Source organism: Primulina eburnea, chromosome 15 (assembly GCF_022965805.1).
Source record: "Primulina eburnea isolate SZY01 chromosome 15, ASM2296580v1, whole genome shotgun sequence".
Classification (NCBI taxonomy): Eukaryota; Viridiplantae; Streptophyta; class Magnoliopsida; order Lamiales; family Gesneriaceae; genus Primulina; species Primulina eburnea.
In genome coordinates, this window is record NC_133115.1 from 3,505,600 (window position 1) to 3,523,217 (window position 17,618).

The 17,618-nt window shown below is 34.0% G+C and overlaps 2 protein-coding genes across 5 annotated transcripts; both read right to left on the reverse strand.

Moving 5' to 3' along the window:
• Positions 1 to 5,767: 5,767 nt before the first annotated feature.
• On the reverse strand, positions 5,768 to 6,765 carry LOC140815121 (glycine-rich RNA-binding protein-like). Of its 2 annotated transcripts, XM_073174233.1 has the most exons (3): positions 6,548 to 6,765; positions 6,112 to 6,310; positions 5,768 to 6,057 (listed from the first exon to the last, which is right to left on the reverse strand). In XM_073174233.1, exons 1-3 carry the CDS (start codon positions 6,653 to 6,655, stop codon positions 5,954 to 5,956), a joined length of 411 nt encoding a protein of 136 aa, XP_073030334.1. In that variant the 5' UTR covers positions 6,656 to 6,765; the 3' UTR covers positions 5,768 to 5,953. The 2 variants fall into 2 exon arrangements, with proteins under 2 accessions (XP_073030334.1, XP_073030333.1); XM_073174232.1 differs by having other exon boundaries at positions 5,768 to 6,310.
• A 2,021-nt stretch (positions 6,766 to 8,786) lies between these two features.
• Positions 8,787 to 17,139, reverse strand: LOC140813837 (phenylalanine--tRNA ligase alpha subunit, cytoplasmic). 3 transcript variants are annotated; one of them, XM_073172592.1, is made up of 19 exons: positions 17,011 to 17,139; positions 16,181 to 16,441; positions 15,505 to 15,627; positions 15,041 to 15,130; positions 14,841 to 14,897; positions 14,340 to 14,395; positions 14,095 to 14,187; positions 13,125 to 13,215; positions 12,584 to 12,621; positions 12,456 to 12,494; positions 11,719 to 11,795; positions 11,558 to 11,642; positions 11,385 to 11,481; positions 10,819 to 10,915; positions 10,371 to 10,442; positions 9,880 to 9,946; positions 9,682 to 9,807; positions 9,453 to 9,507; positions 8,787 to 9,021 (listed from the first exon to the last, which is right to left on the reverse strand). In XM_073172592.1, exons 2-19 carry the CDS (start codon positions 16,325 to 16,327, stop codon positions 8,971 to 8,973), a joined length of 1,461 nt encoding a protein of 486 aa, XP_073028693.1. In that variant the 5' UTR covers positions 16,328 to 16,441; positions 17,011 to 17,139; the 3' UTR covers positions 8,787 to 8,970. The 3 variants fall into 3 exon arrangements, with proteins under 3 accessions (XP_073028693.1, XP_073028694.1, XP_073028692.1); XM_073172593.1 differs by having other exon boundaries at positions 16,181 to 16,419; positions 17,007 to 17,138; XM_073172591.1 differs by having other exon boundaries at positions 17,007 to 17,138.
• Positions 17,140 to 17,618: the final 479 nt, after the last annotated feature.

Here is a 17,618-nt window from a genome sequence, read left to right on the forward strand (position 1 = left end):
TTATCTGCAGAGATGATTCTCTCTGCTGATATGTCTCATCTTCTTTCAATCTCGTACATTATGTGGGATTTTCTCAGTATATGGTTATATCGCTGATGAGACCTTAGATCATTTGCTTGCGCAACGACACCAGTGTTGTAGCGGTAGGCCGAGCCAATGAAAAATACATATGGAATGCAATTCATTGTTTCTACCTCATTATCAGTCTTAGGGCACATAGACTTGGATAGAGTTACACCATGACACATTGAGTAATATCTTCTCTTATACTCTTCCATAAAGAATCTCCTCAGTATGATATCAATATAACTGGATTTGGTGAGCCTTATCATCCTCTTTGATCTATCTCTATAGATCTGTATTCCTAACACATAGGATGCTCCACTCATATCTTTCATGAATATTTTACTAGCTTATCATATTTTAGTTGATTGCAACATCCCTACATCATTCTCAATGAGTAATATGTCATCAACATAAAATTTTAAGAATTTCAATGCACTACTACTAACCTTCTTGTATACATAAGGTTCCTCAAGATTTTCAACAAAGTCAAACTCTTCAATAATGTTGTTAAATATGATGTTCCAACTCCGCGATATCTGTTTGAGTCCATAAATGAATATTTGAAGTTTGCAGATTTTACGCTCGCTTCCTACTTATGTGAACCTTTCAAGTTGAACATATAAATCTCTTACTTAATGTCATCACTAAGAAATGTTGTCTTCACATTTATCTGTTATATTTTATAGTCATATATTGCTATTATGATTAGCAGTATCCTATAGATTTGAACATCGAGATTGGAGAAAATGTTTCTTCATAGTAAATAACTTGTCTTTGATTATATATTTTTCCTACCAATATAGCCTTAAAGGTCGTTGATAATGCCAAATCTTGCAAATATTTTATGGATTTAATTTTATAACATTTGCCCTTATCTAATATTTTTATCCCTAATTATGAGCTTAATTGAATTAATAATTTTAGATTTGAATAAAAGTGAAAAGTGTTTAAATTGAGATATAAAATAAATTTACTAGATTTCAAAGGAAACAAAATATCAAAAGAAGGGAAATAAAATATTTTTATTCCTTGATGATATTGAAATCTTGAAAAATCTATGTAAATCTTGATAAATATCTTATCTATACTTTCTTTACTTGACATGGGCTTAGAAGGAAAGAAAGTAGGAGGCCCATTGAGTAAGAATAAAAAGGAGAAGAGTCAGAGACATGAGGGGGAGGCGCAAAACAAAAGAAAAAACCAGCGCGGAAGGTACAGAACAGAGAAGCAAGGAGGAAGAGAGAGGCAGAAGCGTACAGAGACGTGAACAGTGAGAGAAAAGAAGAGAGAGGTAGAGGAAAGAGAGGAAAGTAAAGAGAACGGAAGTGAACAGAAGGAAGGAGATCCGTAACAGCAGAGGAGAGAAGACAGAAGTGCATAACAGAAGACTATACGGAATACATCACCAGGGAGGAAGAAGAGAAAAGAAACAGGGAGGAAGACAGAAGCAAAAGCTGGAGGAATTCCTCATCACACACCAATCACTAATCCTTTCACTCATTCTTAATTTTGTTTTCTTCTAGGAACTTAAATATGTGTTTTCACTTCTGTTTTGAATTCATGGAATAATTTTATTTAGACTAAGACCACGATAGGGCCAAACAATATTTTATTTGATATTTGTTTTATTTTCATTATATTATTTTTCTAGATTTTAATTATTGATTGATGTTGGTTTAATATTTCTTGTTAATAGCCTGATCAACTATTTACATGTCTATTGATTAATCACGAATCGGAAGATGATTGGTTAAATATAGCAACAAAGACGTCATCAACACATGGTTAAACTGACTAGAAATAGTATTCGGTTTCAGTGTGCGGTTTTAGGTGAAAACTGAAATTTCACGAAGATTTAATGCATTTAGATCTAATTAAATTCAATTAGAAATAATTGGACTGTTAAATTTAAATAGGTTTATTAACTCGAGGAATCGTTTAATAAATAAAATTGAGGATTTCACCGTGATTGTCAAGAATTAAATAATTAATTGGATTTTAACATACGTCTACATAGTAGAGTTTGGTACCGTTGTGTGTCTTAGTTATTTATTTGAATTTGAATCCCTCCTTGATATTTGAATCCCTCATTTTTAATTGCAATTATTTTATTTAAAGTTTAGATTAATAATCCACATATCATCTTTTTATTTATTTTGTCTAGCTTAAGTTAAGTGATATAAATTCTAGTAATTAATATTAGTCTATGTGGGATCGATACTTGGACTCATCATCCATTTATTATAACTTGACCTAGTCCGCTTGCTAGATTATTCTCAACCGAAATCGTCGGTCAGTCGTTACCTTCTCATTCGCTCCAATACTTCCATTTTTAAATCAATTGCATCATATAGAAACAAATCCCTTGGAGTCTATCTCGGACTGTGTGACTTCCAACCATTTAGATGAATCGGCACAGAAGAAACAAAAAAATGATGAGCAAAGAGCAGAAGGCATGCCCATGCACGATTAATTGGAAATCAAGTACTAACAACGCTCACAAATACCCAGCAATTCTTTCGAAAATATGGGGGAAAGAACGAATGCTGCAGTGTGCAATAATAAATTTTTATCCCCTAAACCTTGATTTTCATACCTGTTGTCATGCACACATACAAAACAAGACAACAGCCGGATAACTCCGGTGAGATATAAATATCCCAGTATAAACAATGTAAACATGCAGTCATATAAAAACATATACGAAAGCATATAAGAATTATTCATAACATGTCTCAAATCAGAAACATAAATCCATATCAAACATTCAATAATCATGAATGGCATAAATAATGTAAATCAACATGTCATATCAGACTTAACTCAACCGACGCATCGTCTCAGACTCGACTCCACTGACGCGTCGTCTCAGACTCGACTCAACTCTATCCTAGGGATCCCGATGTCTGAATAATAATAATTATACCGAATCTCAGTCGATAGGAATGAATCAATCCTAAGGCATCGATATAATTCATATATCCAGTGTCTGGGCGAATCAGCCGCAGAATTGACGACTCAGTCAATAACCCGACGAATCAGCCGGTAATTAGGCGAATCAGCCAACAACCAGACACCTCAGCCTGTAATTAAGCGAATCAGCTTAAGTTTAGACGAATCAGTCAATCATCAGACGAATCAGCCGGTGACTAGACGAATCAGCCTACGACTCAACGACTCAGTAGTCAATACATGCATTCAGTATCTAAGCAAATCAGTCAATGACTAGCGAATCAGCAGTCATCACATGCAGTGGCTATAAATCAATAGACAACAAACATCAATCTCATCAATTACAAGAATCGATGTAATAAACTAAGTATGTGATTTAGGGAAACTCGATTCAAACCTTACTCGAGTTATGCAATCCCAAATCAACATTAATTTATACCTTTCTTTCTGATACTCTGACCCTGTCGAAGTCTCGAACTCAAAGCCTGTCAATACTCAATCTGACAATCACAATATCGAGGGTACAATATCAATACACCACTCAATCAATACTGGATATAATCAGAATCCAATCAAATTCTGTTTCAACGGCATAATATCATAATCTCAATATCCAGCAATACCATATCAGGCAGATATCAATTCTAACATCTCATAATCAATAATCACTCAATCTGGATATCAATTCTTATTCAATCTTATTCTGAAAATCATAACAAGTTCATATTCAGTCTGTTTCTTAATCTGACTTCGATTCTACGCTGTCTAACATGTCAAGAACAACATATATGACGTGTATTCAATTCTAACAACACCATAATTTCAAGACATGTCAAAACGTAATAAAACTTACGTCCTGTCGTAGCCTATGTTGCTAGGAACTCGATACCGAAGTCGGATTCAAAATCAAACGGACAGATTTCTCGCAAAAGGCGTAAGGATTTTCTGTGCCAAAGCTTCGACCATTTCTCTGAATTCTTCCGGAAATGAACGAGCAATTCTTACACATATATATATATATCAAAATTGCATGCAAGAAACGTGTCTCATTTTCCATGCTGCACGTCACACCGCGGGTGCGCTCTATCTTGCACCGCGGGTGCGCTCATGCTTCGGCAAAACTGACCAAGTTTCTGTCCATGCAGTTGGTTTGTGACAAGAAAGAAGAATTCATCTGGGAATATTAGAGGGTTATTACGTGAGGTAATGAAGGTGACTGGGGAAGAAAATGAAAATTAAACACAAATATTGGCAATTATATATTATTGCCCTCCATGTGACTCTACCTGTAGGGACCAATTTTCATTGGAAAATATAGGGACGGTTTTGGCACAAGAAATACATTAGGACTAATTAACCGGGATATATAGGAGAAACAATACTCAAATGGATAAGGGGAAAAAAACTAATTTGCCGGGATCAAAATTTTAATTTTAAAAGTTATTAAATCAGTTGAGGATGTAATCAAAAAGTCTTTATTTTACTAATTTAAATTGAATTAAAAAAATTACAAAGCACCAGTATTTTAAAAATCAGCTGCTCCCAAATTGATTTATTTATTTATTAAATGAATAATCCTTTAGATTTGCGGTAAAAGTGGAACTCTTTCTCTCGGAGAACATTGTCCTTCTCAGGATGCGAGAAATTCAAATTTTAAGTGTGTGTGAATTCTTTGTCGACATAAGAAGGAAACGCGAGAAAATTATATGTAAAATTGCAGCGAAATGCGATACAATGAATATGGGAGAAATTGGAAGTCTTTCTCTATATTTCTAAAAGTTGTAATGTCATTTCATGAATATATGCGACTCTTTCGCCTATCAAATTCGATTCATTCTGTCTTCATTTGGTGATCCAAATATTATGGGGCGATGCTTCTATCAGTTCATTTGCCATCAACTAGTCCGGAATATTCTTTGACGAGAAGGTCCACTACATGCATTCATTTTAGACAAAAACTTGTGTGAGACGATTTTACAGTTCGTATTTTGTGAGACATATGTCTTATTTGGATCATCCATAAAAAAATATTACTTTTTATGTTAATAGTATTACTTTTTATTGTGAATATTGGTAGAATTGATCCGTCTCATAAATAAATATTCGTGATACCATCTCACAATAGACTTACTCTTCATTTTAAGTAGCGTTTTGCAAATACTTAAAAAAAATTTGATTACGAACTTTTCTTTTACAAAATCTTACAAAATTGTAAAGACAAAATCCACTATCATCGTCTTTTAAAACCATTTGCAAATACTGTTTAAATCAATTAGTCTTGACTGTATCTATTCATGCACTTTTCACGCAGACTTGGATCTGATCAACATGTTCTTTGATCCAAGTGTTCCAATTTCAATTCACACACAATCCTCGTCACCTATTTCGATCCAATCACACTCCTTGACCAAATGGTTTCTTTTGTGACCAATTTATAAAATCCCCGTCCTACATTCAATTGTGTTTTGATTGTCGTCTTTAAATTTGGGCAAAAACTTATGTAAAACATTCTCACGGATCGTATTTTATGAGACGGATCTCTTATTTGGGTCATCCATGAAAAAATATTCATAGATAAAGATTCGTGAAACTGTCTCGCAAAAAACCTACTCTTAAATCTGATGTAAAGTCGAGGATAAACAAATTTTATTACAAGATATAGGACCTTTTCTTTTCTAAAAACATGGCAATGACTTTAATTTTATATCATTCAAAATATATTCAGTGCCTAATCATTCAAAAACTGGGATTGGTCAATAATGGTTATCAAATGAAGGAGTAAAATGCTAGTACATAATAGGGTCCGATACAATATGAAATATCTTTTATGATCAATCACCTTAGTTCCTCCATCCAATCCAACGGTAGAAAAGCAGTAACTCAAATCGACGGTCAAAACACAATAATTCAAACGCACTTTGCCAAATGTCGGAGCCTAATTCCTCCAGCTTCCATCAGAAGCGCCGCCGTTCCTCGAGTACCCACGGCCACCACCACCGCGGCCACCTCCATAACCACCCTCGCGACGGGCATAGCCTCCTCCACCTCCACCTCCGCCTCCACCATAACCACCCTCGCGACGGCCATATCCACCCCCACCACCTCCATCACGGCGAGGTCCACGGAAACCGCCTCCACCTCCGCCTCGGGACTGAGCTTCGTTAACCGTGATGTTGCGGCCGTCAAGGTCCTGACCGTTCATACCCTCGATGGCGTCTCTCATTGACTGCTCGTCCTTAAACGTCACGAATCCAAAACCCCTGGATCTTCCAGTCTCGCGATCGTTGATGATCTTCATACACAAATCACAAACCAAAACCATCAGATCCAAACAAAACAAAACAAAACAAAAAAAACTGAAAAGCGATGATTCGATCTTTGCCTCCGCGAAAAAGAGGTAGACAGAACGTACCGTTTCAGGGCAAAAAAGTAACAGAAACAGTAACACAGTAGAAATTCAGTAGTAACAGTAACAGTAACGAGATTTTAGAACGAATCGGTTGAATCCCGATCTCTGTTGCAAACGGACCTTCGAATCGATTACATCTCCGAATTGACCGAAGGCATGCTCTAGGCTTTGATCGGTGGTAGCCCAAGCTAAACCACCGACGAAGCATCTGAATTCTGAATCTGCCATTGATTTTGTAGAACGAATATTAGGATGGAGAGCGGGCGGAAAAGGGTATTTATACTGCTCAAGCTAGCCAGGTTTCGCGGGGCGCGTGGGTTTGGAAGGATCTCGAATTTATGTATATATTGTTATGTAAAAGATGATTATATGTAATTTTAATTTAAAATTCTAAAAAGTTGAAATAATTAAAATTGACCGAAACATGTGTGAAACGATTTAACGGGTCGTATTTTGTGAGATAGATATCTTATTTAGGTCATCCATGAAAAATTATTATTTTTTATGTTAAGAGTATTAATTTTTATTATGAATATTGGTAGGACATGATTGACATGTCTCACAGATAAAGATTTGTGAGACATTCTCACATGAGACCTACTATGATGATTTTAATAAAATTTTGAGGAAAAACACTCAAATAATTCAACGGTGAAAAATAGAAAGGAATCAATCGTTGTGGAAGGAATATTTGGCTCCCATACAAAGTTTAGGGAATAATTCTTTTCTTTTTACTTTTGTATAATATTATATAATATATATATGGAACAATTCTAGTTCTTTATATCTATACTATATTCGCATAATAAAGCAAAAGTATATGATAGTAACTATATTTTGGTGAATTTTTCTTCTTAATTTCAAAATTGTTATTCACACATCTTAGTAATAAAATAAAATAATAATACGTACAATTTGTTCTTAAACTTGATCTTATTAAAGGTAAAAACTTGTGTGAGACGATCTCACGGGTTATATTTTATGATACAGATCTCTTATTTGGATTATCTATGAAAAAATATTACTTTTTATGCTAATAATATTACTTTTTATTGTAATATCGATAGGATTGACCCGTCTCACAGATAAAGATTCGTGAGACCGTCTCACAAGAGACCTACTCCTTATTAAAAATGGCAAAATCGTCTTTCATAAGATCTTATCATGTTATAATTTGTATGATAGGAGTGTTATTTTACACTTAAAAATATGTTAACAACACATCACGCTAACTATAAGAGAGTGCTTGAATTTTTCATATTTTAAATTTATAAAAATAATTTTCATAAATTTCATTTTATATTTGATTTAGTTTATAGAATATTATAATAAAATCAAGAACTTTAAGAACAAAATATATATAAACCATAATATTCATATAATTAAGCTACACAAAAATCGTATGCATTCGTACTACTTATATTATTAAAGATAAGAAGGTTAGAATAACCAATTTTAATGTCTGATTCGTTTTTTTAATAAACCAAAAAAAAAATTATCTAATCAAATTATAAATATCGTTTTTTCAAAAAAATATTAATTATTATAATCTCCGATTATTATATTAAAAAAATTATTTAACATAAAAAATATTAATATACATGAATGTGCCACGTGCCAAGGACAGTATATATATAGGATGAGTGAGTCTCATGTGAGACCGTCTCACGGATCATAATCTGTGAGACGGGTCAACCCTACCCATATTCACAATAAAAAGTAATACTCTTAGCACAAAAAGTGATACTTTTTCATGGGTGACCCAAATAAGAGATCCGTCTCACAAATAAGATCCGTGAGACCGTCTCACACAAGTTTTTGCCATATAGGATATTATTTGCCAAAAAAAATTGATTGTCTTAAAATAATAATTTCTAAGAACCTATCACTCATATTTTTAAAGAGAATATGTATATATAATTATTTATAAAATTATATTCTAAATAAATCATAATATTTTAATTTTATTTTAATTTCTTTCCATATGTAAAAATGATCCTTTTTTTCTTTGCACACGGAACTTGTGTAATTAAATGCTAAGTATATATATTGAATCATTAAATTTTAAGCAATCTTTTTATTCAAATATCAAAACTTTAATCTAGTCAAATCCTCAACCACGCTTTCTCGAATAAGTGATAATCAAACGGGGAAAAACCCATAAGCCGAGACCAATTATAGGGAAAATTTCATAAATCTCTCCACTATCATGTCGAACATCAAAGAAGCTCGAATATAAATATCCATAATATATGGATCATTTGAGATATCAGAATTGATAATATTACAAGAAAACAAATAAGGATCCTTTTTAATCTTTAGGAAGATTTTGTTTTTAATTGTTAAAAATATATGGGAAGATAAAAGAACAAAAGTGTAATTTCTCGAAATTTTAACGAAGTGTGTGTTTCTCAAGAACAAGGAAACAATATTTCTTTAATGCATGGATCCATTTTAATCTGGCAAATAAGAATCTAAGCAGCAATAGCATTAGATAGAAACTGACATGAACTCAATGGGTAAACAAAGGAGGAGCGAGCGTCTTAAATACCAAGGCGACACAATGGATTTCTCTTGATCAGACTAAGATCCACCTGCAAAATCAAATATATATTCGTATTACCAAGAAACTGCAAAATCACCCCAAGTCTCATTCTTATCACTACCGGGGTTGTGTCGGATGAGGTCTAATTTGACAGACAATGTGATCTTAATCTTGCTACATAAAATACATTTGTCAAACATCAGCAGTATTGTTCTAATAAATGGCACTATAGCAAATTAATTACGCATGATTTGGCAAATAATCTACGGGTTTAATTTGGCGAGAATTTTTCTAGACACACAAACACACAGAGATAGTGATATATATATATATATATATATATATATATATATATATATATATATATATATATATGTATGTATATATATATGTATGTATGAAGTTTCACCCTTCTAATTTTGGATTCACCCCACGGTAAATTTCTGGCTCAAACATAGAGCAAAAGACGGTTTTACGCACCTTGTGGCCGAAGAGATCTCTGATGTTATCAATTCCATACAGAATCATTGTGGGTCTGTTAAAAAAAAATGATCCGAAAGTATTAAGACAGCAAAACTTACATGATAAGAATTGACTATTCAAAAAAGTGCAATTGAATTAGAAAACAAAACACGACGAATAATAAGAAAACGATGACATAACATCATTTCGAAAAAAAGAAAACGTGAGGCTGTATAAAAATTCCTACCTTTCAAGGGAAAGACCCCATGCGATGACCTGGACATCTTCTGGAAGCCCCATAGGAAGAAGCATCTCTGGTCTAAACATGCCCGAGTTTCCAATTTCGACCCATTTCTGTAACCCTTCATGATAACTGAGAAACAATTTTAGTTAGAGTATGTTACAAGGTAAAGATTTAGCCATTTGCTGATGCTTTGTTTCTGACCTGAAGATTTCCATGCTGGGTTCGGTATATGGATTATATGCAGGTTTGAATTTAAGCTTGGACATACCTGAAATGGAGAGATGGAAGATCATAGTCAGCAATCTTGAATGGAGAGGCTCTTAACAAAACAACACATTTTTCAGATATAAAGCTTGTTTATAAGAAATGATGTTTGATTGTATTGTTCCTTCTAAAAAACATGTAAAAAAGCCAAAGTCAAGAAGCCAAAATAATTGGCATTTGCTCCTCTTTAAATTATTTAAAAAATCGCTATCATATACAAAGCATAAAAAACGACTACTGATTTTCAAAAGGAACCCATTTAAAATGTTCTGCTTCATGATTGTTTTTAAAGTCAAGTACTTCAGTACACAAACTCGCTCTTATTATGTACACTAAACGTTAAGCAACTTTTATCTGAGTCAAATCTTTACTTCAGTGTTGATACAAGATCCTATTAAGCTCAAGTCCAATGAACACTAGGTATTTACCAAGACGAGAAAAAAAGTCGTGGAGAACTCCTATCAAATGCCCAAGAGTAAGTCCACGATCACATATTAAGCCTGCCAACCATAAGACAGTTTCATGTAAGCATAGAAAAAAGTGAAAACCACCATTCAGCCAAAAGAAACAAACATTAGCTATAAACGAATACACTCCGGACAGCAAACATAACTGGTCACAATTCCCATTGCAGGTCAAAGAAAATACAATCTAACCGGATAGCAACGCTATCAGTTACAAAGAAAGGGAAGGTTCTAGTTCACAAAGAATCCATAGAACCAAAGAAAAATTGTGTGTGTGTGTGTTGGCAATAACAAACCTATCATCTTTTAAAGGTCACACTACTGCAACCAGATCACCTTTATGTTTCCTCTGCAGCTAGCAAATGATTAACATCATTAACAAGGTGTGGCTTCTTTATAGAAAGTGGGATACCTTCTATCTGGTGGAATTCAGCAAGGTGAGTTCGATCTACAGCTTCATTTCTGAAGACCCGATCTATTGAATAGTAACTTTTCGGAGCAAATGTTCCCTGCAAAAAAAATGATCAATCAAGAAATAGAAACATGTAGCAACTAAGAGAATAACGTGTATGGACAGATCAAGCTACAGAAAAGGTATACCGCAGAAGCGACGAAAGGAAAGGGAAAATAAAACCTTGATGGAAACATATATAAGTCGGTATCTAAATAACTTGTATCAAAAAAATTTACCCAACATCTCAAGGAATAACTTATTAGGCAGTCCTATGAAGTAAGAACAAAGTACTTCACCAAAAAAAACTGGTGCCAGAAACTAGCCGGTAACCAATTGATAATTTTTTTCTAATTTTTTAGATCAAACATCAAATTTTACCCAAGGGTTCATGAAGGCTCAGCAAAAAAAACAAATATGTTGAGGTATCATAGTCTTGCAGTATACACAAGTAAAAAGGAACGAAATAGAATCATCCAGCATAGGTGAAACTTTAGAATGCCATGCCAGGTAAAATAATGGTTAACCTGCGCAAGTGCATAAAGCATCCGAGAGGAAACAGCAGTAGTATGAGTTCGAAGAAGATTCTTATTGGCTTCTTCTCTCTTCCACTCATAGCCATACCTAGTGACAACAGTTGCATTTGTTACTCACATTAAAAGATGAAACCAGAAAAAGGTTAATGATATGCATAACCTACCCCCTGGATCCATAACCACCAGATTCATGAACTTGTTTAACCCGCTCGACGTAATCTTCAGGTAGTGTTCTAGTGGTTGAGGGCTCTGTAAAACATCAACTACTGTCAGAAAACTTAAATGGATTGCTGCTGCTAATATAAAGATGAAATTCTGAGCAAACCTTTCAGAAAGAATGTATCGTGTGAATCACGAGCAGGATGTTGTTGTGGTTGGAAAAGAGCATCAAAGTTCCAGAAGCTGCAAGCTCAAGCAAGTACTTATGAAATGTTACAGCACATGAATTAAGAGAAATAATGCAAGCAGAAACAGCAAGCTCAAGCAGTACTTATCAAATGTTACTGCACATGAATTAAGAGAAATAATGCAAGCAGAAACAGCTCCGTTTTTCTGATAGATGATGCAATTAAAGTCTGAATTTATTTACACCAAAAAAAAATGGAAGTGCAAAAGCAAATTGCCATCCAATTTTTTCAATTTTCTCAAACAGTGATGATGGCAAAAATATACAAGCTACAACAATCTAAATTGATTTTTCTAAGGGGAAACCAGCATTGATTTTATAATATCAATTGTCAAGCGGAAAGGGATGGAACAAAAATAGTGTGATGGCTTCGTTGTTTTCTACTTTTACACGGATTGCTTTTTTAAAATTCAACAATCCCAAAGATTTGGTTCAGTTTAAGCTTTGGAAGATGAGTAGAACTGTTGCCATGTGGCAGCACCAACTATCGCAACCTCGTCTGAATGAAAACTGATAAAGCATCCTAGACAACAGTAAACAGGATTCAACTTCTCTTTTAAGCTCTCTAATTTATGATTTTTAAAAGCACGGATATAGATATAAAATTGAGCTTCGCTAGGAGCCTGCAATAGAATCAGAAGATTGAGGTCTTGCACCTGCTCTCTACAAAATTGTTTGTCGGCATCTCTTCAAACCTGCAAGCCAAGAATGCCATATCAGTAACAGTCGCCAAATTAGAGGATTTTGCATCAAACTAATTAATCAAAAAATATCACCAACTTACCCCATTTGAAGAAATATCATCTGAATTTGGCGCCGTACCTTCAAGAAAATGATATTAAATAACAATCAATAAAGTAATGACATATCAGCGAAATACTAGATTCACGAAACATCGTCAGATAAACTCATCATCAAAAATGGCGAAATCACGTAAGCAGCAGATAATTACACCATTTCCAAAACATTATTAATGATAAAAATCTATTAAAAAATATGTATAAACTTATATATAATTCCAACTTCTTCCATTCAAGTGCCTTCCAAAGGAAGACAAGGCCAACAAAAATTGAAAACAAAGCTCAAAACTGGCTTTGTCAGCTGCACGAGCTTAACACTAGTCTCCGTGTAAAAAAAAAGTAAACGAGAAAAACATGACTCAAATAAAAGTAAACCGCGAACCTAGCCTTTATTGAATCAAAATGCATGTGAACTAGCAGAAATGAATTAACTTATGACACTTTTACTTATTACGCAGCCTATAAATTAGCAGGTCACTAAAATGAGTGCAAAAGAACATAAAACAAAAGGTACTGTAACCATGCCTTAAGTAACGGATGGAGACAGCCACCTTCAGTTGGCTGACCCTTTGCAAGGAAGTTATATTCTTTAAACTCAATCTCTTTCCAGTCGCCCCTTCAAAGAGAAGAAATAAATATCAGATAATAAAATTAAGAGTGAAATATAGTCAGTTCAAAATAATGCAACAATAAGAATAAGGACAACATTACATATTCAATTTTTCTACGATAAGCAAGAATGTAAATGGCGGGAGGCGGTGGCGGGGCGGTCGGTGACCGCCTACCGCCTCAGCCGCCTAGGCGGTGCCCAAGCGGCGTCTAGGCGGTTGAATTTTTTTAAGTAATTTTTTTATAGATAATCATGCAATATAATCATTTTTATATAAAATGTACAATTAAATAATGTTTAAGCACAAAATATAATATCATCTAGATAATGTGCAATTAATAAAGATTCATCATCATATTAATGCTATTATGCTAACAAAGTAATATAATTATTTTTACCAAAAAACTAAGTTTAATTTTTTTAATTATTTTTCTGACCGTGAGGCAGTGGGCAGATTGTGTGTGGTTGTTGAGAGTTAAGAATTGAGAGTGAAAAACAAAAATAAAATAGAGAAAGTGAGGTGTGTTAGGGTTTTAATATTTAAAATTAGTTTACTTTGACTAGGTTTTTAAAATTGTTGACTACAACTTAAAATCTTGACTGCCTCGTCCGCCTGCTCGCCGCCTCGCCAACGCCGTATAGCTTGGGCCGCCTAAAACACCCGCCTCATGCATAGGCGGTGCGGTCGAGGGCCGCCTACCGCCTAGGCGGTGCCTAGGCGGCCGCCTCGACCGCCATTTAGAACACTGACGATAAGAAGCATCCATAATCATTTTTCAATAAGAAACTGTCTGGATATCAAGATAGCATAAACATGCAGGAGACCATAAAAAAGTAGTCCTGTACATAACAACAGCCTGGAAATGCACGAAGTAGATTAATTACCTCAGTAGATTCTCACGAGTTAAGTCAGTGGCCACTTTTTTCCTTTTTGGAGTGTACTTGGGACCTTTCTTTACAGAATAGCCTTTCCAGATTCTTGTATCAGGAAAATAGTTGTAAATCAATGATAACAAAAATAAAATCTTCCATATTTGGAAAGTCTGTAGTCCAAATAACATGAGTCACATATTTATACTAAAAATGGTAATACCAAAAGTGAACGAGAAATACAAAACAAACATATTTACTGAGAACTAATGAGCTTTCTCCGTTTGAGAGCATCAATATCGTCAGAGCCGATTGCCTGCAATTTAATTAATGGGTTATAAAATTAGACCTTAATGAACTCAATTTTGTTTCAGTTTTATGCATTTAAGCCTAATAAGTGAAGCAGAGCAAGAAATAGAGTCAAAAATTGTCTCATCAGAAGCCCGCTAAATGAGAGAATGCTTATATATTTAAAGCTCAACATCAGGGGGAAATATATTTTCAGACTAAGCAACCTCACAAAACTTTAATGATAGGATGCAAGAGGAAATACAATTGCAAGGTCATACATCCATAGATACGCATAAGCATACATGATTTGTGCAGGTCCACAAACTTGTGAAGTTTAATCAACGGCTTGGAATCCACAAGTTTGGGAATACATTAAAAAACACATGCAGTCATATATGCAAGCCAGATGTTAATATACAGGAGTAAAAGGGACAAAGAAGATTTAAACACTTAAAAAATTGTTAACTCACCTCACCGTTTTGAATTTGTATAAGAAAATCCCTCACTTTGTCATCGACATGGTCGACCTAAAACAAATCGCCAAAGCAAGAATAGTTCAGCATGACAAGAACTATCATTTGTTTTCAGAAATAAATAAGGTCTCAATTGCACAAAGTCACATCTATTTGTCTAAAATAATTCTAAAAGCTCAGTTTTGGTGTAGTATTACCTTTCGTGACACCTGCAACTTTCCCATCTCTATCCATTTGTTTTTAATGGCCTGTTGGGTGCCTATTTTGTAAATTGAGGGCTTCAATTTCTGCATTTGGGAAATAAAAAATATTCAAAATCACCAGAATTTCTTCCAAGTGTGAAAATTATGTTGATGGTAGCGACTAGTGAAACACATCCACGGCCAGCAGGAAAGGGAGAAATGATTGAAGTAATTACGCAACTGAAGCCATAAAATACTTCCAAGAACCAGTAAAATTTATTACTACGTGCAATCAGAACTTCAACTCAGTTTAAAAAATATTTGAAATTTTGGAAGTAATCTACTAAGTACCACATTGAAAGAAACAAATAATTGCATGACTTTTGATAGTGTAAAGGTTTTTTGTTCAAAGACAAGTTAGTTATTGAATGCCAGTCAGCCAGAGTGCCAAATATTTGATTGTTCCATACTTCCATTACCTGTAAATCTTCCCGAGCAATGCCCTCAGGTGGCACTGCTAAAAAGAGTTGTACTTCTGGAGACCCGTCCTTGGCATACGATTCCCCCTCTTGGGTGAGAACCCATCTTTCCTTCTTGATATCCTGCATAATTTTTCAAAAGCGAACATCTTGAGAAAATTCCAATGATTTCCAACAAAACCACCAGTCCCAGGACCCACGCTGCAACTGACATAACATACATATCCCTAGCTTGAACTTCATGTTATTAAAAAGATGTTAGAAAATGTTGCTTCCAAGAAATCAGCTACATTTCACGAGACAGTTAGCATGCATACATATCAACCTGTACATAATCCAAACAGTTCCAACATCATAAACAAGAAACGCAATACTAAATTGAAGGACCAAGCATCGTGCAGTCCTTGAAAATTCCCACTAGGAAAATAGGTTGTTGAACAGAATCCCTTAATCTAGATTTGACTAAATCTTACGAGATATCACACATAGACCTCTTCCTTTCCTTTGATTTCACAGGCCTTCACATATACAAAGAACTAAAGCCTTAATAAACATTGACTACAGCTAACATAATGACTAGGCATTGAGCTCTTGATAATCAAGCCAATTGTGTACTGTTCTAAAAGTAAATAAATTGTCACAGAAAACAATAGAATATGAGGTTAAAAAGCCTGACCTGAGCATCAAGGAGACGGAAACCGTTCAGACTTTTGATAACATTAACAATCTCATCATGACTGATTCCTTTTTCCTCAGCAAATTTCCCAGAATCTAAAATTTCCTCATTCTTTTCCAGGTATCCTAACACGGCTTCTTCTGCCATCGCTTCTCAAGTAATTGCCCGCGACGGCAGAAGAATGATTATCACTTGTGCTGCTGCAGCTCGTACAATGATAGGACAGATTGACAAGTCCCCTGTTTGGTACGATGGGATTTCCTAAGATTTCAGGATATTTAGAAGAAAGATGGTTGTAAAGGATTTTGTGGGATTTTGAGACAAATAAACGAAATCCGATTAAAATTTAGTTTAAGTTTACCCTTCAAGCTCTTTACTCTTCATGACGAATTTTATAAAGCATCATTTGTTGAAATTATAATGCTATCTCGCTTGGTAAAATTTTCCATTGCCTTTAAATAAGCTTCTAATGTTAAAATAAATACATACTTTAACATTACAATAGGACTTTATGTTATTTTCTATACTTGTTGCATACTGATCAAGATAAATGACTTCCTTGAAAATAATGCTGCCAATACATAAATCACTATTTCATCAGTTAAAAACATTAATTCACATCCTATCAATTAATTTGAGGAAAGAACTATAAAATTACTGGGGAGGGAGGACGAAAACCTGTCAACTTTCCAAAAAAATGCTCGATTTTTGGGATATCATACAGCAAAATTCTGTTATTTGATCAAAGCATTCTTTGTTCGTAGAGTATGCAATGAATAGCTATTTCAGCTAAAAAATAAGAATTAAGAAAAAACGGTGCGCTAACCAACCGCCGCCGTCCTGCTGCTGCCGCCAGAGCACGCTCCCGTTGTTGAAGATGAACTGGCGAGCGTAGTTTCTTGCCAACCACTTAACCCTTGACGGCCAATTGGGCCTTGTGGGCTTTTACTGCAGCAAGCATACCCAATCACAAAATAAGAATAATAATCAATATGTACAACTAAATTTGTATAATAATTTTTATAATATAAAAAATTTTATATAAAAATTCTATTTATCAATATTTTATGATAAATTCAATGCAAAATATTACTATATAATAACATCTCACAGTTACGATATTTCAGTACTTTTATCATTACCAAGGTTGCTCAAAAAAAATTTATAAATAAAAAATAATTATTAATAATGAATGAATTCCATGTATTTTTTCTTCCTCGAATAACAAGTATTTATAAAATATATTTTATAAAAGTTTTTACTAAAAAATTATTAAAAGATTTAGGTTATTTTAAGAAAAAATATGTGTTTGAACAAAGTAACACTATTTTATAAAAAAAATAATTAAAATATGTCTGAACAACGATTTAAAAAAAATTATATTTGAACAATTATTCTAAAAAAAATATTTTATGGAATATCAAGATATATTTTAGTA

Excerpts from the sequence above, each read along its gene's own strand:
- LOC140815121 (XM_073174232.1), bottom strand. The coding sequence starts at position 6,655 with ATGGCAGATTCAGAATTCAGATGCTTCGTCGGTGGTTTAGCTTGGGCT. Across the intron at positions 6,311-6,547 it reads GAGATGTAATCGATTCGAAG|ATCATCAACGATCGCGAGAC; the intron begins GTCCGTTTGCAA and ends TTGTGTATGAAG.
- LOC140813837 (XM_073172592.1), bottom strand. The coding sequence starts at position 16,327 with ATGGCAGAAGAAGCCGTGTTAGGATACCTGGAAAAGAATGAGGAAATT. Across the intron at positions 14,396-14,840 it reads TACAAATTCAAAACGGTGAG|GCAATCGGCTCTGACGATAT; the intron begins GTGAGTTAACAA and ends ATTAAATTGCAG. Across the intron at positions 11,796-12,455 it reads AACAATTTTGTAGAGAGCAG|CTTCTGGAACTTTGATGCTC; the intron begins GTGCAAGACCTC and ends TTGAGCTTGCAG.